At 50.8% G+C, this 27,024-nt stretch overlaps 1 protein-coding gene across 2 annotated transcripts in view; it reads right to left on the reverse strand.

Annotated features, from left to right (window-relative positions):
• Positions 1-88: 88 nt before the first annotated feature.
• Positions 89-27,024, reverse strand: part of ACLY (ATP citrate lyase) — a 42,768-nt gene continuing 15,832 nt past the window's right edge. Inside the window, exons 12-29 of one of the 2 annotated variants that reach the window (XM_079904263.1) lie at positions 25,471-25,625; positions 24,930-25,020; positions 23,814-23,843; positions 20,560-20,701; positions 20,107-20,275; positions 18,239-18,343; positions 16,854-17,050; positions 14,321-14,402; positions 13,514-13,624; positions 9,547-9,674; positions 8,856-8,949; positions 6,662-6,816; positions 5,172-5,322; positions 4,829-4,972; positions 2,668-2,781; positions 2,219-2,301; positions 1,860-1,936; positions 89-1,440 (exon numbers count right to left, since the gene is read on the reverse strand). In XM_079904263.1, coding sequence (XP_079760389.1) covers positions 1,346-1,440; positions 1,860-1,936; positions 2,219-2,301; positions 2,668-2,781; positions 4,829-4,972; positions 5,172-5,322; positions 6,662-6,816; positions 8,856-8,949; positions 9,547-9,674; positions 13,514-13,624; positions 14,321-14,402; positions 16,854-17,050; positions 18,239-18,343; positions 20,107-20,275; positions 20,560-20,701; positions 23,814-23,843; positions 24,930-25,020; positions 25,471-25,625 — 2,123 coding nt within the window. In that variant the 3' untranslated portion in view covers positions 89-1,345. The remainder of the gene's footprint in view (positions 1,441-1,859; positions 1,937-2,218; positions 2,302-2,667; positions 2,782-4,828; positions 4,973-5,171; positions 5,323-6,661; positions 6,817-8,855; positions 8,950-9,546; positions 9,675-13,513; positions 13,625-14,320; positions 14,403-16,853; positions 17,051-18,238; positions 18,344-20,106; positions 20,276-20,559; positions 20,702-23,813; positions 23,844-24,929; positions 25,021-25,470; positions 25,626-27,024) is intronic. The other variant, XM_079904264.1, reaches the window with a different exon arrangement.

Raw genomic sequence — 27,024 nt, forward strand, 5'->3', positions numbered from 1 at the left:
ACATAGTGCTTGGTCCACAGTTACTGTTCCATACATACTTGTTAAAAAGATAAATAAAAGCCACTTTGGGGCTTTAAGCAAGGGAGTGGCTCAATCAGATGCCTGTTTTAAAATGTCGCTGGTGGCTGTGTGGAGAATGGACCGTAAGGGGACAAAAGTGGAACTAAGGGCACTAAGTTATCAGACCAGATATGCGTAGATCGGAGGGGTAAATCGACAGGACTTGGCAACCAGAGAAGTGAAGGCAGGCTTTTGGCTTGAGTATCTAAGTAAAGCTTTGGTTCCCATTCACTGAGAAATGGAAGGTACAGATTCACGGGAGAAGATAGTGGGGGTTTTTTGAAGAGAGTATTTTGATTCTTTTTTTTTTTAAGAGATGGACGAACATTTTTAAAACTACATGTAGTAAAACTATTAGAAAGTACACTTCAAAGGAATGCAGATGAAAGGAAATGGATGACATGAGACAGCAGTATGTTTTCATTGTTACTATATAGTTTATTTAAACCAAACTATGATAATACAGAGGAGAGACTGAGGTGGCAGCTGCCCAGAATCTTTGTGGATTACAGATGCAAACTGAGGACAAGTCGATAACAGACAAGTCAGTTGCATAAATACAGAGAATGTCAAGACACAAGACATTTCACAGCTTTTTGCTTGGCGCTTCCATTTTAAACACATGTATGTTATGACTTTACATTTTAAATTACTGCTCCACATATTCTGTAACAATGGCTAAGGATGCAATGGATCCAATGTCCCCCTGACATTGGTCTGCAACATGGAACATTTCAGGGGGATACCAAACAAACTCTTAACACACAACATACGAAAAGATCCTAAAAAAAAAAAATCAGATTAATACAATGCTCTTCAGGTTATATGAGGAGGGCGAAAAGGAAAAACAACATATTAGGGGTCCTTTAAGTGGAGAGTATCTTGAGGTCTTAAAAGTGTCATTCCCTTCCTTCAAGGGGAAAACATTTTTTTAACTAATGGAAAAAAGAAAGCAACATTGTAACACCCTACAATGAGGAAAAACACTATCCTGACAGTGCTTAGATGCTTCCATATAATAAATACAGCGGGTAGCAAAGCAAATGTTACAAGTATTGGCTGGGTTCTTATTTCTATGCTTATAAAAAAAATATTAAGCTTCTTTGTGTAGACTGAACAGTGTTAGCCTGTGGGTGTTGGTCTTCGGTGCCTGTACACTGGTGGCTGTTTACATTCCAGGCCCACCCTTTAAGCAAGCTCCAGTGCCAGCGGTCTGTGGCTATTTCCCGGGGGTGGGGGGAGGCGTTCTCGTCTTCACTTTACTGTGGCAGGGTTCCTGGCTCCATTACATGCTCATGTGCTCCGGAAGAACGTATGAGATATCATCCCATGGGTGACGATACAGCCCCTGCTTCAGCCTCTTCTGATCGAGATAGTGTCCTAACATGAAGCAAACGCATCTTTTTGTTAAGAGTTGGTGAGTTTTTAAAATTTTGGTGAGGGGGAGGAGATAAGGAAGGGAAATCTTAACTAATACAAAACAAATGGGGAAGGACATCCCGATCCATCCCCCAGGCAGATGCCAGCCTTGGTAAAAGGGAACTATTGGACTTCATTCTGTTTTCCTGGGCTAGCAATCAAACTCATTTCCAAGAACAAAGGAACAAAGATAAAGATAAGGCAGAAGTTTAAGAAAGGAAGGATTAGGAACAATGATTAAGACAATGTGTCATCTCTCTCCCAGAAACTGGCCACATAGGTTAAGTGGTATACCTGAACCATGGGGTAAAACAAACAAAAACAGAAACACAAACAAAAAACACAAAAACAAACACACAGAACTCTTACTGCCAACTCACCAATGAAGCCCATACTCCTCCCCAGCACAAAGATGCCATTGAGGGCTCCAATGTCAATATATTCATCAGCTTCCTCCCTGCAACACACAATCCACTTGTAGTTTTACAATGGCTCACATGACTGCCCTCCTCCCCCAAGAAAGTACAATTTCTGCCCAGGAATGAGAAGCTAGCTCTCTTTGAACTCAAAGTAGATAAAAGGGATGTTCTGGATGGTAGGTGTAGAGGCACTGTTTTTCTTCTTCATACCTCTCCATATTTCCTAAATCCTCTCTAATGAGCATGCATTGCTTTTAGAGTTGGGAGGAAACCAGAAAAATCAGTAGGCATTAGGAAGAAGAATATAGCTGCAAGCTCACCGAGTGAAGGACCCACAGTTTCTGAGCATGTCTACAAATGCAACTCCAATTAAACCGTCTACATTCAGGATAAGGTTTGGTTTCTGGGAAGGCAAAAAAAATTCCAAGTATTTATCATTATTACTCATTTTTGTTCCTCGTAATGTTCCACTATTACCATGACAACTATTACTACGAATTCCTGACCACCATTTAAAAGGCTCCCGCCAAAACATCCCAGTTGATTAGGAGAGACAGTGTCTTACTTAATTCCCAATGTCTAGCAAAGGACCCAACCCCTCGTTGACACTTAGTACGCCTGTTCAACTTAGTTAAACAACAGAAACAAAAGTTTCCAGAAAACCAGGTTCAATTTTAGCTGCACAGTCAAAATGTAACCTGGCTCTCATTTTCCCCGAGAAATTCAGCCAAAACTCTGATTCGGGCATTAGGGACATTTTCTTTTTTACCTTCGAGGTGGTAATCTTCTCTACTTCCAGGGCGTAGTCAAGCAGGGGTGTGGCAGGGAAGTGCTGTCTGACGTAATCTTTGAGGATCTGCACGCGCATGTCTGGGTTGTTTATCTAGGAAGTGACCCAAAGTTACAGAGGAACCCACTCTAACACTGCTGTTAAAAGACATGTTCCTGGGAATACCCTGGTGGTCCAGTGGTTAGGACTCTGCGCTTTCATTGCTGGGGCCTGGATCCCTGGTTGGGGAACTAAGATTCTGCATGCTGTGTGGCACGGCCAAAGGGGGAAAAAAAAAAAAGATACGTTCATGCTTGTGTCTCACACAGGTGGACACAACTGTACGTGTCATATCCAGGAGGTGTGTTTCAGGGACTTGATCCACATGTATGATTCCATGCAGCACAGATCACGACACTGCTGTGGGGCTTAAGGTTTTTTGACGTCCTCTCATATCTTATTTGAGCCTCAAAACCACCTGAGCTGTGGCGATGTTGGGTAAGTCAGCCATAGGGTCAGGCAGCAGGGCTGGGGCGCCTACCCTCAATGGGAAGTCTGAGGTTCTAGCCGCTAGCCATACTGCCCACCAGCTTGGCAACGTAGTGAAGCTGTAACCAAGTTCTAGGTTTTTAACTAAGCAAGCACGTGTTGGCAGTGGAGCAGCAAAGCATCCCTGAAATTCCAGGAAAACGTCTGGACCTGAGATGAATGGAGATGAACCTTCTGTTCAGAGACCCACACTAATCACCTGTTGGGGGTGGGGGGGGTAGTGAGACAGGTTAGGCGCCCGCCAAGTCCCGATACCACAGGGACCTCCTCCCTTGGCCAAGACACGCAAGGTCAGGATGGAGTCCAGGAAGGAAGGCACCCAAAGACTGGGCGTGGCAACACAGGCCTGCCGCTAGCTGGGGAAGATGCCCTGCGCTGTGCGTGTGCCGTCTGCCTGGGAGGTGGCGATGGCTGAGCCAAGTTCTGTGAGCCCAGATGCAACATCCCTCAGAAGGAACCACCGTCCCTGGTTCAGCCTTTGCCATCCAGCTGCCTCTGGATCTACCCTGAGCTGGCCCAGCACGGGGATGCCTGGATCGCACGCATGACCCTCTTGTATTAATGTGAGTCATACACCCCGCTCAGAGCAGCAGAGTGAGGGTTCCGGAGCTACGGAGCCAAGGACCCCGAGCAGCTCCCCTTCTCTCGTTGCCTTTGATTTCTAAACACAGCTCACACAGGACACACAGAGGACTACGTGCCCTGTGAGAGACTCTATTAATTACTTAGAATAGTCACGCTGGCCTCTCCCAATCGGGCTGGCCCTGATTTTATTACTCTTCCTGCCCCAGTGGTGTCAGGCTTAACCACACTGACTTGCTTTGGCCGATGAAATGTCAGTGAAAAAAAGGGGCTGTGCAACATCCAAACAGAAGCTTCAAGAGCTTTCTCGTGGTTCTGCCACAGCTGTTTTCCTCCTGACACGAGACCAGCACCTCCTGGATAGGGGCTGCTCCTTCGGTGGAGATGACAGAGCCGTCACCGTAGCCAACCCACAGTGGATGGAGGATGAGTAAGAAACAAACCTTTGCTGCCGTGAGCCACTGGGATTTTCGGAGTTGTTTGTTACCGCAACCTGCAGCATTCATGTAGCCTAAGGTGACCAATATGTCCCCTTAACCCTGACCTCAGTCCTTTCTCCTATTAAGATTCACCTGGGAAGCTAAAGTTACCAAGTTTCCAGCTCATCGTATTTTCACACCACAACTGAACACAATAAAAACTGTTTAAGGGCAGTCTGTATTATAATGGAAAAAAAGCTGCCTCGGGCTTCCCTGGTGGCGCAGTGGTTGAGAGTCCGCCTGCCGATGCAGGGGACACGGGTTCGTGCCCCCATCCGGGAAGATCCCACATGCCGCGGGGCGGCTGGGCCCGTGAGCCATGGCCGCTGAGCCTGAGCATCCGGAGCCTGTGCTCCGCAGTGGGAGAGGCCACAGCAGTGAGAGGCCCGCGTACCACAAAAAAAACAAAAAAAAACAGCTGCCTCAGTGCTGGCATCTGTCAACAAAGCTTTTCATGTTGGGAGCCGAGAGCCCGGCTGTGCCCAACTAGATCAGTGCTCTCTCATCCTCATCCACCCCGTAGATCCAGTGCCTTGAGAGCGACAACTTACCGATTTCACTCGGTGACCAATGCCCATGATGAGTTTTCCTTCCTTCTTCATCTTGTTCACAAACTCCATGGGGATGATGCCACTGTCGAAGGCCTTGCTGAACATCTTGGCTGCTGCATCCAGGGCACCCCCAAACCGGTCGCCCTATAGGAGAAGCCAGCCCATGTCGCCCCAAGCTGTCGGAGTCCCCTTCAGCTTCGCAGGCCAATCCGGCGTGCCCTGAACAGCCCCCAGCACGGGGTGTCACACTCCACGGCTCCCTCTACGACCCTCCTGCAGCCAGGCGGCATGATGCTAAAGCCTGGTGTCCCTGCTGTTTACCTCCCAGGATGACGGTACTCACGATGGTGAGCAGTCCCGAGGTGAGGCTGGAAACCAGGTCCTTCCCGGCCCGAGCACAGATGATGGTGTTGTGAGCCCCAGAGACGGCTGGCCCGTGATCAGCCGTCACCATCAGGCACATCTCAATGAACTGGCAGGAGTACTTGGGCAACCTGGAGGGGGGCGTAAAGGGGAGAGGACAGGAGAACTGGAACAAAGGCAAGAGGCTGAACAGGAGATACGCTGACAAGGCCACGGTCCTCCTGTCTCCCGTCTCCTTGAACAAGTCACTCAAACTCAAGAAAGGTAGCAACCTCCCAATCCAGGCCTAATACTATCTTACAACTCCAAGGCAGCGCCCTCTGATTCCTGAGTGGCTCTGGATGTCGCCCAGATCAAATACTGCTTTTAGAACTGAGGTTAGCAAGCAGGGTTTGAAATCTCTTCTTTAGGCAGTTTTCAGCCTGAGTTGCTGTGACAGGATGTGACCTTTTTTGTGGTTACTGCTCTCCACATGCCAGACAGAGAGGAGGTGAGATCCCTGTCCCTTTCACAGTGCACAGTGATCAGCCTCCCAGCTAATGATTAAGAACAAAGTCTGGGGAATTCCCTGGCGGTCCAGTGGTTAGGACTCTATGCTTTCACTGCCGAGGGCACGGGTTCAATCCCTGGTTGGGGAACTAAGATCCCGCAAGCCGTGCGGCGCAGTCAAAAAAACCCCCCAAAAACAAGATCCCACATGCTGAGCGGTGCAGCCAAAAAAATCCCAAAAAACAAAAAAACAAACAAAAACCAAAGTCTGGAGCCGTGGGGACGCAAGAGCACACACAGTAAAACCTGCTCGGGTGTTACAACCCTTGAACTTTTCCCAAAGGGTCCAAAGCAGGTCCAAGACCCATCTCTCTTCAGGTGAGGGCAGGACACAAACCAAGACTTCCACCTGGCTTTCTGCCCAGAGCCACTCCAAGCCAGGGCTCTGTGAACATGTACTCATCGGCCTCCTTGCCCAACTGTCAGCCCCAGGGGAGGGCTAAGCTTGGGAGCTGCAGAGAAAACCAATTTTTTTCTCCATGCAGGCTGATGAGACACAAATTTACAGAGGACACAATACAAGGTACTTTAACTGTGCCGGTTCAGCAACTCCAGCAGGCCTGCACTCCTTAAGCTACTGGACGCCTCTAGACCTCCTTTGCTAACCCCTACCTTTCTCTCAAAGAGGCCTGCATTCAACTCTGGCCCGTTTCTTTAAAAGTTCCCATGGGAAAGGGGCTGATACAAGATCCCTGATGAGGTCATTGCTTTCTACTTCTCTTGGTTAAGGCTGGCCTTTCTGTCCTTGGAAGACCTAGGAACAGCCTTTATCTCTTCTCTCTGACCTTTCAATTGATCTGTGGCCATAAAGAGTGGACCTGGACATGGTCCCCAAGGCTGCCCACTCCCACTCCCTTGTCAGGGGAAGAAAATTAACTCTGAGTCACGGGGCCCTGCCATCTTCTGCCCTCCACGCCTCACCTTTTCTGGAACCAGAGGAGGCCGAGGACCCCGCCGATGCCCATCTCCTCCTTGAAGACCTCAGTGATGGGCATGCCCGCGTAGATGAGCTCCTGGCCTCGCTCATCACAGATGCTGGTCATGAACGAGGCAGGTTTGCGGATCAAGCCCAGCTCCTGAGCAGAGATGGGGGCAGAGGCAAGCAGGGCTGTGGTGACCACAGAGATTTTCCCACAACAGCCCCACTGTCTGTGCCCAGAACCAGTGTCCCAGGCAGGTCTCAAATTCTGGCGGCCAAGCAATGGCTCTCAAAGTCCTCCCAAGAAGGAAACGCAAAAGCCCTTTTATTAGATCATGTGGGGCGCAGAAAATAGGAGCAGTCACGCCATGGCACCCGCTCAGCCTGGGCACTGTTGCTGGTCCTTACCAAGCGTTTGCGGGCCCAGGCAGTTCGCTAAGCTGTTGAAATCCAGGGGTTCATTTTAACCTCACAAACAGAGTAACCAGCCCCAGGTCGCCTGGCTAAGAAATGGAAGAATGACTCCCAAGGGACAATTTTTAAAATACTCTACACACAGCTACCAGTCCCCCAGCAAAACAATGAGGCACATGGCTGGGAAAATGGGGAATCCCCTCAACACGTCCTTTCCCTGGGGGAGGGACTGAGCTCCTGAATCCTCCGTTTCCAGAGTTGGGGCACAACAGGGGTCGCATCAGCTAACTCTGTCCAAGCCCATTTCTTCAATTATCCCTCGTGAACTTAAGAAATGCTTTTAAGTTATGTTTTAATAGAAGCAACATGAATACATCCTCCTTTTAAAAAATCCACACTAGAACAGCTAAAATCATGTTGCCTTTGACCTCCACCCCATCTTGGTTTTTCTGCCTTCGTGTTTCTTAGTTTAGTGGACATCTTTCTGGACCTTTCTTACTCCACTTTTATTTACACGCATAGACACGTGGAGAAGAGACAACGGTGTTTTGCGTGCCTACATTTTTCATAATCATAATATAAATACTGTCCTATAATGTGCTGGTCACTCAATGAATCTGAGCTCTACACGTGTCAGCACATACGTAGATCTAGTTCATTCCTTTTAACTACTGTAGAGTATCCCCTCGTATGACAATCCTACAGGTTGGCCATTCCTCCACTGATGACCATCAACTAGAAAAATATTCTTGAACAAGTGTGTGTATGCAAGCATTTCCTGGAAGGAGCTTTCCAGACTTGGAACGGCCGGGCCATAAGGTAGGAGTGCTGTTAAATTGGATTGACATTACCCAACTGCCTTTCACAAAGGCTGTGTCAATTCCACTCTCGCCACCAATGAATGAATGTAGCAGCCTCCTCACACCCATACAAACAATGTATCAGAGAACTGTTTTTTTTTTCTCTTTGCTGACCTGTAGAGCAAAATTGGTGTCACAGCTTCTACTTTGGTTTTTTCATAGAGTGAAGTTGAGCATCTCTTTATGTTGAAAGGACATCTCCTATCCATTTTTCTAATGGGTACTGGTCTTTTAAAAATTGATTTTCTAGGGACTTCCCTGGTGGCACAGTGGTTAAGAATCCACCTGTCAGTGCAGGGGACACGGGTTCGATCCCTGGTCCAGGAAGATCCCACATGCCGCAGAGCAAGTAAGCCCGTGTGCCACAACTACTAAGCCTGTGCTCTAGAGCCCGCGAGCCACAACTACTGAGCCTGCGCTCTAGAGCCCGCGAGCCACAACTACTGAGCCCGTGTGCCACAACTACTGAAGCCCGCGCGCCTAGAGCCTGTGCTCCACAAGAGAAGCCACCGCAATGAGAAGCTCGCGCACCGCAACGAAGAGTAGCCCCCGCTCGCCGCAATTAGAGAAAGCCCGCGTGCAGCAACGAAGACCCAACGCAGCCAAAAATAAGTAAATAATTTATAAATTATTTTTTTTTAAATTGATTTCTAAGAGTTCTTGTATATAAGAAAATTCCCTCTTTATCTATGCCCCCGCCTTAGACAAGTAGCCTGAAATCTCTTAGCAGGTGCAAACAGCTCTAGAGGACATCGTCTGTCCCCAGCCCCCGTCCCCAGGTCAGGCCACACAGCTGTGGGAGATACACGCCGCCCCTTGCCCTCCTGGGCCCTGCATTTGTTTCACCTGCTGGTCAAAAGGGGCCACCTCACAAGCTCCAGTGCACCTTGCCCACACAGTCAGGGACACACGTGGCACCTACCCTGGCCCAAGAGTAGTCCATGGGTACCGTCGGAGGCGGCACCTCCTGAGCAGGTATGATGACCCCTCTGGCCACGAGATCCTCGTACACGGACCTGGGAGGCAGGGGAAGGGGAGGAGAAAAGACATCCATGTGGATTTTATTCTTCTGGGCTCTTTAAGCTGCCCCACGAACGCTCCTCCCTCTTACCCCAGAGTTTCCCAGCTCTGTATCCCCTCCTGTCAGCAGTTACCAGGTGGATTCCCGAGAACTAAACGAAAACAGGTTCTAGCCAAGGCCTGCCCCACCGCCTCTGAATGGGGCTTTAGAGAAGGCTGAGAATCTGGAGGCCATGGAAAGCCAGAGGGAAGGAACAGGAAGAGACAATAGCTTATCTAGCAGCTCTTTATCAATTGGTTTGAGATGACATTTTCTAATGTTTCTATGCCCTTCTCTCATTTATGGCCCGCCAACTAGGTAGGCTCAGAAACGGAATGTTTTTAACACCAGTCTGAACGGCGCGTAACTGCTGCTTCTAGAAACAAAACAAAATGACAGCCAAAAAGAAAGGATTTTGCACCATCCGTAGAGCTGCCTTAGACACCTGAGAGGGTCCAGGAATATCAGACACCTATATTTTGGAGAGGGTGCTGTCCTCGGGAGGGAATGGGAAAGGGACAGGGAGGTGGCATGCTCCACCAGCTCCGCGTACTGGATGATCTCTCCAAGCTCATCGAAGCTCCGGGGCACAAACACTCCAGCCTCCTTCAAAGCCTGGTTTTTGGCTACTGCAGTTTCAGAAGCCTGGTTGGCACAAGCTCCAGCGTGGCCGAACTGTACCTGGAAGGCAAAGGAGAACGGCTTTACCAGGCCTGTTAATCCCCCGAAAGAGAGGACAAAGGCTCCTGGGACCATCAGCACTGATTATAGGCCGGACCCCACTCAGTGCTCTATGTGAATCACTTCAAGCCTCCAGAAGGCTCAATAAATAGGCACGATGGCTGACTCTCATTCACAGATGAGAACCCGAGGCAGCAAGCAGTTCAAGGGCTTACTCAAGGTCACACATCTGGTGCACTACACCCAGGACACCAAGCCAGGTGCCCAACTCCACAAACACCTTCATCTGGCTTCCCGTGGGGCACTTGTTGGGGTGGGGGTAGGGAGACAGAGAATAGCCATTAGTTTCGAGCAACTGTGAGAAGTTACAAACTGCCAACCTTAGCTAAGCTGAGCTTATAGGCATGATCTGACTGTCCTGCGCATACTTTGTATAAAGGATGTACCCTTATTAAGCAAAACAGAACACCAGAAGGTATCATTAAAAATACAAATGGGACTTCCCTGGTGGCGCAGTGGTTACGAATCCGCCTGCCAATGCAGGGGACACGGGTTCGAGCCCTGGTCCGGGAAGATCCCACATGCCGCGGAACAACTAAGCCCGTGCGCCACAGCTACTGAGCCTGCGTGCCACAACTACTGAAGCCCGCGCGCCTAGTGCCCATGCCCAGCAACAGGAGAAGCCACCACAATGAGAAGCCCGCGCACCGCCATGAAGAGTAACCCCCGTCCGCAACTAGAGAAAGTCTGTGTGCAGCAACGAGTACCCAACGCAGCCAAAAACCAGTAAATAAATTAATTAATAACAACAACAACAACACATTTCCAGCTTCTTATAAAAAGTCAGATTTTGGGCTTCCCTGGTGGCGTAGTGGTTGAGAGTCCGCCTGCCGATGCAGGGGACGTGGGTTTGTGCCCCAGTCCGGGAGGATCACACGTGCTGCGGAGCGGCTGGGCACGTGAGCCATGGCCGCTGAACCTGCGCGTCCGGAGACTGTGCTCCGCAACGGGAGAGGCCACAACAGTGAGAGGCCCGAGTACCGCAAAAAAAAAAAAAAAAAAGTCAGATTTTGCACCATTTGGCCTGTACTGTATTCCTACTTAGCAATGATCACAGGGAGCCAATTAGCTATTGCCCCCTTCCACCTGAGCATGAACTAAGATTAAACTATAAACTCAACAGAATATGGAGGGGTAACTGTTATGGGGAGCGAGAGGGAAGAGAAAACCAATCAGAAGAGCTACGTGTTACCTGTTGTCTCTGATTCAGCAACAAGGAAAAGGAATTAACCTATTGAAACTTGGTATAAAACCCTGATTAGGGCAGGTGTGGTGGGTAATCATAACAATACCTTCCCTGTTTAAATAACACTGTGTCCAGGCACTTTTCTAAGAGCTTTGCAAATGTCATCATTCAGTAGCTATGACTGTTTCCTCTCAACAAGGAAATGGAAGCACAGAGGGGTAGAGTCACTTGCCCAAGGTCACACAGGTAGTACGTGGTAGCATTTGAACCAGGCAATGTGGCCTCTCGCTGTGCTCTAGCACGACATATAACAAAAGGGGCTCAAGTGTTGAAAAGGTTAGGAGCCACTGCTCCAGTTAGCGAGGCTTGAAGACACATGCTTCAAAGTGGGTTCCCAATGCCTTCTTTGTAGCATTTAATCTGCATGGGTGGATGGGGTGGGAAGGAGGTTCTGTACTCACATAAACTTAGAGAACACTACGTCCAAGGAAGTTAAGCAAGTGTAACTCAGATTTCTCAAAGCTAACACTAAAGCTTTTAGAAGGGAGAGAGATGATATTGCATGTTCATAATTACAGAAGCTTCCCGTTGTTTGTTTTTGTTTTGGGGACCACTGCTACAGGACCAGTGTTGTGTGAAAATGCCACCTTACCACTGTCCCCTTGTCTCTACTCCCATAGCCCAGTTCTCAGTTCAGTTTCCCCAAGGCACTGAACTGAGGATGTTACCTAGCTCATCTCCTCTACAGGGCAGAAAGCTCTGCAAGGTCATATGACCTGTTCAAGAAATCAAAAAGCACTTATTAGCTGGCCTGTCAAGGTACTATTCTACATTTGTATATCCTTGAAACTATACAAAGAAAGTTGTTAAAAAAGCGAATCAAAAAGCAGAACACCTTGAGGACCTGCCCTACCCACGGGGCGATGCTGAGCACCTGGCCAGAAACAGAAGAGCAGGGTCCTTGCCCTCTAGGAGGTGCCCTCGGCATAATGGGAGTGGGGAGGTGGGGGGCTCTTATAAAGCAGAGCTGGTGAAGAGAAACCCTGGAGGGAAGGGAGGAATTATTTTTGGCTGTTGTGGTGGAGGGGAGAGCAGCCGTGAAGAGAATCAGGAAGCGCTTCATGGAACAGGTGTGTTGAAGAATGGAAATGAGTATTTGCTAAGACCTGTATGTGGCAGACCTTTACAGTTACCTTCTTATGTAAGTCAGGCAACAATCCCGAATCATCCCCTTTTTACAGCTCAGGAAACTGAGGTACGGAGAGGCTAAACGACTTGCCCCAGTCACACAGATCCACCAAGAGCTGATTCTCAAGCCTGTGAGAGTGGAGCTCAGCCCTGGACGATGGGCAGGATTCCGTGACCTGCTCCCTCCCGTTTCACTTACTTAGAAAACAGATACACACACGTACACAGTTCATAGTTACACCAGATGGATCCTATGATAAGCATTTATCGCACCCTGCCCCTTCTTAGAGTCAACATAACCTGAACTCTATGTCGACATCTCAAAACCCACCTCACTCTTCTCCTGCCTGGTTTCCAATTACGTGGCCGTGCCGTGAGGACACAGTCCCCTCCCGACCAGCGTTTAGGGTGTTTCCTTTTCTTGCCATCGCAACATTGCAGTGAGCATCCTTGTACACATACCTTGAAATATTTTTGCACGCAGACCCACAGAGTAAATTTGCAGGAATGGAACTGCTGGTTCAAAAGAGGTGCATTTTACAATCGGACAAAATACTGCCACTTGGAGGAGGGCAGGACTCTGAAGGGGAAAGGCAAGCAATCCGGGGGAAAGGATAGGGTGACAGGCTAACTCGAAGAATCAAGGGTTTAAGCGTAGGGATTATCATTGCTGCAGGAATCCTTGATGGCCGAGTTTTATTTCATATACACAGAGCAGAGGTCAAGGCCTTACACGCAGAGCCTGCTCAGCCACTGATGAACTGATGGGTGACAGGTGGTGGTTTCCTCGGTTTCATCCTCACCAGGTGGGCCATCTTCGAGATAGAGGATTGTCTAAGCTGGACTACAGGGGCTGAGGTCTGGCCGATCCCACCCAGCAGGAGTCCGACAGCTCAGAGCTTTTCTATCTAACGTCCACTACAGGCTGTACTTACTTCTGCCCACAGGCACTGTCACAGGCATCCGGTCATGGTAACACATACAGAGGTTTTCTTCTACAGCTTCTCCCCGTGCAGAACTTCCCACCACCGCCCTCCCCAGCTCTGAGCCTAGGGTGTATCCTCTCCCTCCCAGGCCTCCCTCTCGCTCAGCAAATTCCTCCTTATTCCTTAAGGAGCGGTTCCTCTTCTCCAGGAAGCCACCTCAACTCCTCCAGGCAGTAAATTGCTTCTACTCTGAGAAGGGACTCAGAGCCTTGTTCTGGCCTTAATCTGGCTATGAGTTTGTCTCTTCCAACTGGATTTTAGCTTCTAGAGAGCAGGGCCCCAGCTGGACCTTGTAGGAACCAAGCAGGTAATAAACGTTTATCGAAGGAACCAGCTGCTTCATAAGACAACCACACGGCTCCCCGCAGACGCCCCCCCTCTCGGCCTCCCTGCCCAGCAGGGATCTGTCATGGCTATACCTCGGAGGAGAACATGGTGGCACAGGTCCCGATGCACCAGCAGACCACGGGCTTGGTGATGCGGCCCTCCTTGATGCCCCGGCAGATCTTATATTCCTCCGTGCCTCCTATCTGCCAGAGAACAGGGAACAAGAAAAAGCCCCCAAGTCAGTGGAACCCATTCTGAGTTGCACCTAGAGCAGCAATGCAGCAGGAAATCTGTCCCACATCAGGTAGGGGCCAGGGTCATCAGGTGTCCCGAGTTAGAAGTTGGCTAGAAAATGAGGGGACATGGGCTTTGGCCTGGAAGATTGAGATTAGATGCAAGGAAGAATGTTTAAAGGGCAGTGGGTATCCTCGGAGAGTCCCCGGAACTCCCCTTTCCTGATCTAAGGGTATGAGATAATTTAGGACCAGACCTGATCAGGGGCACAAGTAAGAGAGGCTCTTTGACTCCAGCTACCCACTGCCCACCAGGGACAGACTGGGGCCAGCCAGTGAAAGCTTCTCCTCTGCTGGCACTAAAATATCTGTGCCGCCGAGAGGCAAGAACTTCTCTCCTAGGAACAAACATGGCAGTGTTAACCGTGGCAGCTTCTAAGCCCCAGTGTCTAGGGAGCAGGATTACCAGGGACCGCCACTTTCAGTTATAGATAACCAAAATGCGTGAATTTTTTAAAAACTAAAATCATCGTTACTTTTATAATCAGAAAAAAATTTTTTTCTACTTTAATAATCAAGTAACCTTTTCTATTTTAATTGAAGCATAGCTGATTTACAGTGTTGTGTCAATCTCCGCTGTAAAACCATTTTTTAAAAATAACTCACCTCTCCAAGAACCACAATCATTTTGACTCCTGGAGTGTCCTGGTAACGTAACACATGATCCATGAACGTTGAGCCGGGGTACCTGGTGAGAGCAGGGAGGATATTCATGAGCAGGAGACTCGGTGAGGTGAGGTGTGTGTACCGGTGTGGGAAGCACACCTGTACTAAGAACACTGTGGGGTTTTTTGTGGGTGTGGATGCCCAGTGAGGGTCCAGAGATGCCTTAGGAATAACGGGGGAGGGCGAGGTAGTAAATGGGGCACAAGGGAAGGGAAGGAAGAGGAATTAGTGAGCCCCGAGAAGTTCATACGGCAGTAAGAGATGCCTCGAGAGCACATGTGGGGTGATTTTAAAATATGTCCACAAGTTCTTTGAAAAAGGTGGAAACCCATGCCTCTCCCCCTGAATTTGGGTCGAGTTTAATGATTAGCTTCTAAGGAACAGAATAGGGAGGAAGTCGTTCTGTAACATTGACTGCCAAGGCGGGGTCATAAAAAAATTGCTTCTGTCCAGCGCTCTCCCCTGAATCGCTCGCTCTAGGGGAAGCCAGCCGCCGAGTCTTGAGGACTGTCAGCAGCCTGTGCAGAAGCCCACAGAGAAGAACCACCTGCCGGCCACGTGGATGGGTCACCTCCAGCGCGCCACATCTGACCGCCTCAACAGAGAGCCCACCTGCCAGAACTGCCCAGCTGAGCCCTGAAGCCTAACGCACAAGAACCATGAGGGTACACGTTTATTGTAGTTTGTAGCCACTTTGTTTTGGGGTGACTTTTTTTAATACAAAGCAGAAGATAATTAATACGATGTACCAAGCTATATCCTAGGCGATTGCTAGAAGGTCTGTGTAGAAACCAAAATATTTTTTTAAATTTTCTACTGTCACATGAGTTTGCAAAAGAGTTGTTTAAGGCCAAGTAAGCTTCAGATCTACAAGGTCCTTGTAGATCTTCGAGTGCTTCTGATATGCTCAGGGGCATTTAAATCCCAAGAGGACAGTATAACTGGCAGCACTGCCCAGACCCGTCTGACCCAGAGCCTTTCGTCAGGGAGCACCTGGGGACTAGGGTCCCAAGGCCACCTCCCTGAAGACCTCTCCCTTCTCACACAGTTGTTCCATTTGAAATGACTTGGCGGAGCCAGAAAGCCTTGACAAGGTGACTCACTCTCCCAACAGCTTTTGCTTTCTGAGCCAAACAGTTGCAGTAGTGACAGCAGTAATAACAGTAAACAGTAATGGCTAACATTTATTATGGTAATAAATACCAGACATTGCTCGAAGACATTACTCAATTGATGACCTACTGATTACTGTTCCTACTAACAAAAATAATGAGGACACTATCTGCGAAATAATAAGAAATATGTATGTCTCTGCTCCCAGTTACTGACACGGAGCTCTGAGAACCCTTGTAATCTCCTGAGTGACCAGGGGCGCTAGGAGCATCGTCTGTTCTGATATTTGGTCTTTGACACCGGTTCCTGACACAGCCCTCCTAAAAACTTTGTAATTTCCTTAGTCATGGGGGTGATAGGAGTGTCTTTTGTTCTCATGAGGCAACTCTTGGAGGGCTCCTGCGGTGTGCTCACCGGAGAAGGCAGGGAAGCTCCTCGCACCCAACATGCCTTGCCCTATGCACCTCTTCCATCTGGTTGTTCCTGAGTTGCATCCTTTTGTAATAAGCCGGTAAGCTAGTGAGCAAACTTTTCCTGAGTTCTGTGAGCCCTTCTAGCAAATTATCGAACTCGAGGAGGGGGTCATGGGAGCCTCTGATTTATAGCCGGTGGTCAGAAGTACCAGAGGGCTGGACTTGTGACTGACATATGAAGTTGGGTGCACTCCTGTGGGACTGAGCCCTGAACCTGTGGGACCTGACGCTATGATGCCATCTCGAAGTAGAGTGTCAGAATTGAACTGAATTGTGGGACCTCCAGTTGCTATCTGCAGAGAATCAGAGAACTGCTTGGTGTGGGAAAATCTGGCCACATTTGTGGCCAGAAGTATGAGTATGGTAGTGAGTAAAGGAACAGTGTTTCCTTTCACTCTTATTAACTACAACTAGCACTGAGTACTAACTAAGCACAGGCCCTGTGTTAGTCTCACTTAATCCTCCAACAACCCCAGGAGGTAGAGATTATGACCTTACCCATTTGCTACGTAAGGCTGATGGAGGTCTAGGGAGGGTTGGAAACCTGCCCAGGATTGCCCCCACCCCGCCCCCCCAAACAGGGAAACTGGGATTTGAACCCCCAGGGTCTGATTTCAGAATGAGCCCTGCTAAGCAGTGCACTCTGCTGCCACCCTCCGGCCACAGCTCAGACAACAAAGGGAATTACCCCCAAAGCCCAAACACCTTTTAAAACACCTTCCTGTGTTTTTCTCTGTATTTTCTGATCTTATGCTCATGTTGGTCCTGAGACAGAGAAGAGATGCCCCACTTTATGGACTTAAGCAACATCCCTGTGTGCATGGAGCTCAGCGGCGGGGCGGCGAGCAGAGATAGAGGACCTAGCGCCCTGCCCCTCAGCTGATCACCTGTCCCCGCCGATGGCCACGCCCTCGTAGACGCCATCCGTGGTCCGAGAGATGATATTGTTGAGCTCGTTGGACATGCCGCCCGAACGCGAGACATAGGCCACGCTGCCGGGGCGGTACAGCTTGGAGGCCAGGATGTTGTCCAGCATCCCGCCCGTGTTCCCGATCTTAAAGCACCCGGGCTTGATGCCACCAACCTGCAAGGGCGGAAACCGCGGTCAGGGAGGAGGGCGGGCTGATTGACCATAGAGCTCGGGGGGGGGGTGGTCACAGAGCCCAGGATTACCCGCCCAGCCCACCCTGGCCAGCACCTGCATGTCGGGGTTCCTGCTGAGGAAGACTCTCTTCTCCCATCAAGAGACATCACACAGAAAAAAGGGAGCCTTGTTGGTAAAACGTGGCTTACGACTGCAGATTTGGAGGTGTACACTCAGGGTCAGGTCGCCTCTTCTGCTCCAAAAGGGCAACAGCACCCAGTAAAAGTGTCTGATGCAAGTGTGCACCTCTGCTCAAGATCACCCTCTGTCTCCAAGATGAAAGGCCCCTTGCTTAGCTCAAAAAGCTTACGCTTGAGGACATGGGGAGGGGGAAGGGTAAGCTGGGACGAAGTGAGAGAGTGGCATGGACATATATACACTACCAAATGTAAAACAGACAGCTAGTGGGAAGCAGCCGCATAGCACAGGGAGATCAGCTCGGTGTTCTCTGACCACCTAGAGGGGTGGGATAGGGAGGGTGGGAGGGAGATGCAAGAGGGAGGGGATATGGGGATGTATGTATAGGTACAGCTGATTCACTTTGTGATACAGCAGAAACACACCATTGTAAAGCAAGTACACGCCAATAAAGATGTTAAAAAAAATTCTTAGCTTCAGCCAAATTTTTAAGGCAACAACTAAATAAAAACAAACAACAAAAACAAAAAAACATTCACGGGGCCATTTTTTCTTATGTAAAGGCCTTTGGGTCAAAAGTAAGGTCCCTAGGTAGATTTTTCTTTGGTTTACAGTTGAAGGAATAATCAAAGACCATGCTATGGTTGTCTGAGGGTGGACACTTAAAAAAATCTTGTTAGCCCCTCGAAACTGTAAAGGTGATATGGTCTGTGGAGACAGCCCTTTAAAAAATTAACTGGAAGCGGACAGGGAATTCCCTTGCGGTCCAGTGGTTAGGACTCAGCACTTCCACTGCCAGGGCCTGGGCTCGATCCATGGTTGGGGCACTAGGATCCTGTAGGCCGCACGGCGCAGCCAGAAAAAAAAAATTCACTGGAAATGGACAGCCTGACTTTCAACAGGTACTCTCTCAATCTTTTCAAACTAGGTGGGAGACAGTAGCGTCAGCAATGAGCTTCCTACGGGCCCAGAAGTGGAAGGGATGCTCACGGTGGCAGGTCCAATGATGGTCACTCCCTTCTGCTCTGCTTTCTTGATCAGCTTCCTCGTGAGGGCCTCGGGGATGCCTTCAGCTATGATGGCGATGGTCCGGATCTAGGGCACGAGGATAGTCCCTTCCCGTTATCATTTCACCACTTGAGATGTCGAGGCAGTGACCATTCCAGAACCCATCTCCCAGGCCCCCTTCCAGGAGTAATGATAACAATATGCACCCCCTTCTTCCCACAGGCCTCTGTTCCTACCCTGTTCATTCAACCCTCCCCCCAAAGAGAGGCACCCAAAACTACGCTCCATTGGTTAACACCACAGTGAGTCAGTAACCAAGTGGAACAGATGTTTCTGAAAACTTGCTGTAGTCAAAACTGTTATATTCTCACCTATCCAAAAACTCAGGAGACCCAGCCCCACCTGTTTCCCACGCGTCCAGGTGCCGGAGCATAAAGCAGCTATCCAGGGCCATCCCTGCTGTGCCCTCTGAGGCTCTGACTCTACATCCCCACAGGACAAAACCTTGATAGAAACAAGCTGCTTCCACACTTGGACCAGAGAGTGGGCTGAGGGAGAAGCCAGAGGGGGTGGGGGCGGGTGGGGGGGAAGATCCAAGGCAAACTTTTTCTATAAAGGGCCAGATAGTGTTTTGGGGTCTGTTGGTCATGTGGTCTCTGTGGTAACGACTAAATTTTGCCTCTGCAGCATAGAAGCAGCCACGGACAATATGTAAATGAGTGAGCATGGCTGTGTTCCAATAAAACTTTATTTACAACAGGCAGGGGGCTGGGTTTGGCCCTTGCACTGTAGTTCACCAACCTCTGTTCTAAACTAGAAAAGCCACTCATTTTTAGCAGGTGTGTTTTCTTTTTTGCTTCATCGAGAGATCAAAACAAGTTTACTCCAGTCATAAACTGAAGTAAGCCAGTCTGGGATTAGACAATAATTTTGAACAGAAATCTCAGTATCTTAATCCCTAAGGGCTCTTACAAATCAGTAACAAAAAAGATAAACAGCTCAACAGAGAAAAAGGAGGCGAGGCCACGTCACAGAATGCAAATGGCCAATACATATTTTCGAAGCTCATCTTAGTTAATAATCAAAGATATGCAAATTAAATAGAATGCCTATCATTTTGTCAAGTATGTACGTTCTTTATGTCCAAGCGTTCAATGTTGGCAAGGGTACAGAGAAACAGTCGTTCTCATGCTAGTGATGGGAGTTTACATCCCCAGTTCTGGACCTTTCTGGAGGGCCCCTGGGCAGGATGGATCAAAGGCTTTCAAATCTGCACATTCTGATGCAGCAGTTTGACCTCGAGACATTTATGCTGGGGAAACAATTAAGGATCTATGCTCATCATGAGACTCGAAAAAGCAAAAATGATGTTGCTGGTAAGTATTGATGTGGAAAGAGTCACTGAAGGATTATAAGATAGATACAGCGTTATTCCATTTGTTCAAACCCAGAAAAAGGTGTGAATAAGGATGTACTCAAACGTCAGCAACCATATTTCTGGGAAATGAGACCCGAGGTATCTACCCTCTTCTTCTTACTATCAGCATTTAATTCTTTTCTATAATAAATACGTAACAATTTTACAGTAAGCAAAAAAAGTGCTTCTGATCCTGTTTTGAAAGCCAGTCTCAGCACAGAGAGGACCTGGTGGAGGCAGACGGCCCCGGACTGACTCTCTGGCAGCCCGGGTAAGCAGCCCACCAACCCTTGGTGACTACCTTGCCTCCTGAAGATCAGGTCTCCAACCACTATCCCCCCAATCACTGGCCAGTCCCGAGTCCCAAGGCCTTTGTCGCAGCGGACGCCATTCAGGGTGCCCCTGCCTCCCGCCCCAGGGCGCAGGGAGCTACCTGTGCGTGATTCATGGTCTCCATGGTGCTGTCATAGGCTGAGCGCAGGGAGGCAAAGCTGATCAGCACATCCACCTCCGGGTGCTTCTTCATGGCATCAGCCATGTTCTTGAAGACGGGGATCAGGATCTCCTTGTGACCCCAGTAAAACTTCTGTTTGTGGTCCCCGCTGTGAGGAAGGCAGAAGAGGGGTCAGGACACTCTTAACCTGCCAGGGCTCGGGAGGGGCTTCACCCGGAGGGCGGAAAGGCAGGGTCTGCCTTCAAAGAGTTTAGTCTGTGGGGGAAAAAGATCCCCCAGGAACATCGACCGCCCCGTCTGGGGTGGGCAGATGCTTCTCGGGCAAAGGGGACAATCCAGGGCTCGCCCAGCTCTGTGCTGCTGCTGGAGGAGATGGGATGAGGACATCCCGCTCGGTGGCCGCGTCCAGCCTCCCTGCCGTGCGCGACTCACGTGAAAGGGTAGACCATGGCAGCCACCGAGGGCTCGTCGCGGGAGCAGACGTAGTCAAAGTCCAGCATGCCCTGCACGGCCCGGGTCTGCATGCCCCACACGATGGCCTTGGTATGGCGGCTGAAGAGGGTGGCGCTCTTTCCTGGGGGGCAGAGACAGAGCGAGTATACCCAGAACACACCCCCCGGGGGCTGCCTGCCAGACCCCTCCACGCCCCACGTCCCGCGAGGGCGAGGCGTCAAAACTGCAAAGGAATGTCAAGAAGACGGAACTCTGAGAACGTGGGGGAGGAGGCGCCTAGATTTCTTCTGGAAAGAGGTGGCAGAGAGCGCAAAATGAACTGAGGGAACCTGCCTGGCTGGCAAAGGGCTCAGCAGGGAACAGACAGCAGAATTCCTACAGGACCTGCTCAACTTCACAGGAAAGGTATGTACATGCAAATGAGGGCTTGATCAATTATTTTTAAAGTCACCAGCAAAAAATGTTAAGCTCTCCCAATTTGGGTGACCGAAAGTTTTTTTTTTTTAACTTTATTTTTTTTCGGGGGGCGTGGGCATGCGGGATCTTAGTTCCCCAACCAGGGATTGATTGAACCTGTACCCCCTGCAGTGGAAGCACGGAGTCGTTTGGTTTTTTTGGGTTTTTTTTAAATTTTAATTTTATTTATTTGTTATACAGCAGGTTCTTATTAGTTATCTATTTTATACATATTAGTGTATACGTGTCAATCCCAATCTCCTAATTCATCCCACCACCACCCCACTGCTGCTTTCCCCTCTTGGTGTCCATACGTTTGCTCTCTGCATCTGTGTCTCTATTTCTGCCCTGCAAACTGGTTCATCTGTACCATTTTTCTAGGTTCCACATATATGCGTTAACATACGATATTTGTTTTTCTCTTTCTGACTTAGGAAGCATGGAGTCTTAACCACTGGACCACCAAGGAAGTCCCTTGGACTTTTTAAAATTAAAGTATAGTTGATTTACAATGCTGTATTAATTTCTGCTGTACAGCAAAGTGGCTCAGTTATACATCTATATATTCTTTTCTATATTCTTTTCCACTATGGTTTATAAAAGGACACTGAATATAGTTCCCTGTGCTATACCGTGGGACCCTGTTGTCTACCACAAGACTTCAAACAGCTCCCCAACAATCCTTATCGCCTGTGAACTTGGACATAAGCCAGCTCGGGACAGGATTTGAATCCTCTTGATTCTAGGTCAGCGTAGGTCCAATGAAGAGGTCTGCTGTAGCCTGATCCTAACTGACCTTCCACCTGACCTTCTCCCCACAGCCTCCTCCCAGGTGGCTCTTTCCTGCTCGGAACAATGCTCTTGGACAGGGCGGCAGGAAAGGGGCAGAAAGGGGCGTCAGGAAAGGGGTGAGGGGAACAACAAGAGCTGGCAGAAGTGCATTCCTCCTGAGCTGTCGCCCCAGACAGGCAGGTCACCTGACCCTCCTGCTTTCTGCTGGAGAAAAGTAGCCCACAGGGGACGTGCTCAGCTCCCCCAAGGAAAATAACGCAGAGAGCTCAGGGGCATTGGGATTAATTAACCTACTGTACTAGCAGAGGCTAGTAAGGCAGGTAAGATTCTCATCCCTACGCAGGCTTGCCTCTTCCATCACAGCCATAAGCTTCTCATGACAGAAGGCTCCTGCTGGTGCAAACACCTGGGATTTACTGTGCCCTGGACCCTCTGGGTTCCAATGAGACGTGAGATCACAGAACAAGGGAGGCCGCCTAATCCAGTTCCCTCACTTTCCAGTCCCAGAAAACTGAAGGCCAGAGTTGCCAAACGACGAAGATTGTAGGTCATCTAGCATCAGAGCCAGGATTCTGTCCTAACCTGAGATGCAGCTCAACTGTGCAACTGAGGAGGGATATAAAGCCGGCACGGCCCCACCACTCCCCATCCTCGGGGAGCCCACATCCCCAAGAGTCAGCACGCACGCAAGTGCGCATACACCCATCTGTCCACCCGAGAGGCTACAGAAATCAGGACAAGGCCTGGAATCTCTACGAACCCACCCGCACTTCCAGCTCGAACGGGGGCAGAACTGGAGCTCTCAGAGCACAGAGAAGGCAAAGCTGAAGGTGGCAATCGTCAGCCCAGCAGCAGCGCAGATGGAGGCCCCAGAGAGAACCTGTGCTCCGAGGCTAACCCCCACCAGGCTCCTCCACTGGCTCTGCTGTCCCGGCCCAATCTACCCTCCCTTCCTGATCCCCCGCCATCCTTCCTCTCCCACGTCTCAGCACCGCCCAGGACAGTGAGACTAAACCCCACCTCCACCCTCCACAGCCAAGAGCTCTCACTGAGAGTCTGCCCCCGTTCCTTCTGTCCTTCTGCACAGGGCTCAGCCTCAGGTCTGGTCTTTTAGGTAACAGTGGATGATGCCAGAGGTAGGGGAGGAAGGGCTACTTGACCTTGCCTAGTTACCCCTTTCCTCTTCTTAGCAAGGAGTCAGAGGTCATCATTACGAAACCCCCCTTCACCAGAAACTCCCCTTCCCCAGAGCGGGGGATCTCTCACAGCTGTCAATGTCAAAAAGGTAAATGAAGGCGCTGACGCTTTGAACCGATTCACCTATTCACCTCGGTCAACAGGTGAACGTGTACAAGTTTGTGTGAACACACACAGAAAATGTCCCTGCTGAACAGTGACCTCACACAGCAGACAAAGCCCAGTCCCTCCTCCAGATTTACTGCACACCCTTCCGGGTCTCTCTCCCTCCTTCTCCATTCTGTCTTCCACCCAAATCCCAGAGAAATCTAAACTTGTCCCTGGTGCTGGGAGTCTGGGCTGAAGTCGGCGGTGGTGAGGCTGAGGTGGGAAAAGAAAACGAGGACATCATGGGATGTAGATGAAAATCAGGTGGTCAGTGGCTCCCCTCCTGGCCCGCTGGCTCTGCCACGCCCCCTTCAGTTTCCATGGCTCCCTCTTTCCCAGGAGGAGCCTCCCTCCTCAGCTCCACCCACTGCCCAAGGCTGTGGGCCTGGCTCTTGCCCGTCCTGCGCTCTCCACCCCCTCCCACATGGAGTCACAGCCCCACGGCAAGGAAAGCGGGGGTGTGAAATAAGCAGGGGTGGGAAAGAAAGGAGAGCGAAGACTAGGACTTGGGGCAGGCCACACCAAGGCAGGGACAGAAAGTATACCAGACAACACTGCAACCCACCGGGGACGGGGAGACAAAGCACACCGTAAGACTGTAACCCGCTATCAAGCCACACGCGGAGCTGGGGGCATCCTACCTTGCAGGGATCTTGGACCTGGGACTGAATCTGTCAAAGAAAATGACCAAGGCAACTGAGTGACCCGCTGATGGCTGGAGGCTTTGGAGGGAGCGGGTGGGAACAGGGAGAGGTCCATGGACAAGCCTTGCAGGGCTGCTGCGCTCACCGTCTCTTGTCTATTCACAACAGACAGGAGCGAGGCCAACAGAAGAGAGACCCCCGATCAGCAGAGTGGAGGCAAGAAGGGGAGAAGGCCCACAGAGCGCAGAGAGGAGCAAAAGCACCAAGGCTTGGAGGGTGTGCTGAGCACCAAAGGCCCAGGCCCTCCAGAGGGACAGCAGGCCCGCTCCCACCCTCTTGACCTGTTTTGTCCCCATGAAGCACAATGAGATGATTAGGCCGAGGGACTGGACCTGTCATTCTGTGCTGTGGACAAAGCTACCGGTTTGGGGACTGCAGGGCGGCGGCTTCCAATCTTGAGCGCCTGGAGCCAGTGTCACTATTTCACAAGATGCCTTAAGCACGCTCCGTCCGTCCCGGGAAGAGGCCACACAGGCCACGTCAGCCCAGCGGTAACTAACACAGGTTACCTAGTGCTGGTCGCAAGGGCTGGCTGGCAGGGATCACGTCTCTCATGAATCACAGGAGGGACAGACGAGCAGGCAAAGCACAGACGGGCTGGGAGACCATGTGCGCCCTTGCGGTGGGCTCACCGGAAGGGACTGTCCTGGGAAGAGCCCCAGGATGGCTGGGGGCGTGGGCGCGGGAGTTCTCCGCCGTTCTGAGCTTTGGGCTCCTGCCGTCCACTCAGGAGGAGAGGCTGAGGGATGCTGCCCCCACCTGGTATTTCTGTAACCCTGTCTCCTCCGCAGCCTCCCTGCCCAGCTCACACACCCCATAGAAGGGGGCGGAGGGGAAGACAATGCGGAGTGGGGTGACCCAGGCGCAGCGTGGGCCCTCAGCACCAGGAGAGCCCACGGGGAAGGCTCCAGCCACCACTTCCTCGTGTCTGTTCCCATCCCATGCACCAGGCCCAAAAGCAAAGCCCAAACCGCTTTCCATCCACCTCTGCTAGCCCAGCGGGGCCCAGGAAGGGAAGGGGGACAGGAGGGTCCTGAAACTGCTGGGAGTTACCTAGTGGCATGGCAGGCTTGGCCTTCTTTGCAGGTGCCACCTCATCAGCCCTGGACTCAGAAAAAGACGCCGTCCTGCTGGGGGCTGGAGTCTGGGGGAACAAGGAGAGAGAAACAGTCGCAGGGAACAGCTGGAAAAAAAGCTACCGGTCATTAAGGCCCCAAAGAACTCAGGTAACAAGAACTATGCACAGCTCTGTTCTCTACAAGCTGCTTCCAAAAGAACTAGTTAACAACCCTCTGAGATAGGAATTAGTATTGTCCCCAAGCCACAGGTGAGCAAACTGAGGTTCTTGGCGATACCCACCAAGGTCCCTCCCTTGAACTCAGGTCTGATTAAAAAATCCCTGGTCTTTCCATTACACTACTTCGATAGGGCAGAAAAAACTGGCAGAGATACAGAAACCAACCACGTACTACCTTCTCCCCATACCTCCCCAGTGCCCCCAAAAAGCTGGGGACCGTGCCCAGGATGGGATGGGATGTGAGGGGCGACAAAGATGACTCTGCAGGCTTTACGGCAGAGGAAGACTGGCACCTACCGACGTGCTCCCGCTGGCGTTGAGGAGGAAGTTTGCAGTGTGGGCCGCTGTGGGCGGCTGATTGGGGATGGGCCGATGGCCCAGGGCCATGCCCACAATGGCCGTCATATGAGTCTCAGTGCCAAACACGTGGATGGGGATCCCAGTGGTCTTCCCTGTGAGGGACGGAAAAGGATCCATGGTTCAAGTCTCCTAATAAGTGCCTTGCAAGGAAGGCCACATGACTGGCAAGGCCCCTTCAGAGCCCGCCCGATGTCTGGCGCTTTCTGTGCAAGACCAATTATCCCAGGAGAAGTTGGTGGTCATTATCTTCACCATCAAACAAAACTCTGTAAAGGTTACCTGCCAGTAAGAGCAAGAAAGAGCCTTACAGACACTCTCCAGTGACCACAGGCAGCACGAGAGCCCGCGCTCCTCACGTTCCCCGGCTCTCCGACCCCCTCCAGATTTGTCGCCCATGGCCACCACGCTGCAGCCACCCAGGCCCGGCCTCTGTTCCTCAACAGCCGGGCTCCTTTCCCCAGGGCTCTGGCCCTGTTCCTTCCTCTGCATGGAGCTGTCACCTGGCTGTCACTCAGCTCAGCTCAAGTGCCACCTCTTGGGAAAGGCCTTCTCTGACCTCGACAGTCGCTCCCCTCCACACCGCCCTGCCTGGAGATCCCCACCAAACAGCCTCTTGTTCCAGCCGCTGTTTACTTGTTCATTGTCCTGTGAGTTGAACGTCCCAGGCATGACTGAGTAACATTCACCGTGCTGTTCCGAGGGCTACGTCCATGGCAGGTCCACAGTTTCAGGTGAAAACTAGGACTTGGTACCACTTCAAGTGACCTAGGTGGGTCAGTGTTTGCCATGGATATCAGATTTGGGGAAATGGGAAGGTGGAAAGGTTGTCTCTCCTGTTAGAGGGCATGATCACCGAGCAGGAGTGTCTCATATCCTCACCCTCACACCCCCCCACCCCACACATAACGGCTCTTAGCAACGGGGTCGCGCTGCACTCAAGACCAAAGCTGCTGGTTCTATCAGGTCAACTCAGGGAGACCCAGTCTTAGTCCTCACTGACATCACATGGTCCCCAAGTTCTTGACGGCTCTGAGTCTGAGGTCTCAGGAGCCTGCAGGAGACGCCCAAAATGCAGAAGGAAGAAAGGAAACCAAAATGGACCCACATCCTCTCTGCCCTCACCTCAGCGAGGGGCAACTCCCTCCGGTTCTATCAATTACCAGACCCCTCCCTCCATCCAGGCCACCAGCGGTCGGGGCCTGGACACTTACCACTGTCTCCCTCCTCCGCCCCCCAGTCCAGGCCACCACTCTGCCCTAGAGGCTGCCGCAGCCTCCTAGGTGGTCCCCCTGCTTCGACCTGGCTGCCCTCTGGTCTTGTCTCCACCCAGCAGCCTAAACAACCTTCTCAAACCTAAGTCAAATGGTGCCACTCCTCTGCTCAGTCTTCCAGCGGCTGCCAGGGTCACAGCCAAGTGCCCACGGGACCTGTTCTAGCCCCGCGCATATCTGCTCGCTCGGCCTCTCTGCCTCCATCCCCGGACCCCCTGCC

This window comes from Stenella coeruleoalba, assembly GCF_951394435.1.
Source record: "Stenella coeruleoalba genome assembly, chromosome: 19".
Lineage (NCBI taxonomy): Eukaryota > Metazoa > Chordata > Mammalia > Artiodactyla > Delphinidae > Stenella > Stenella coeruleoalba.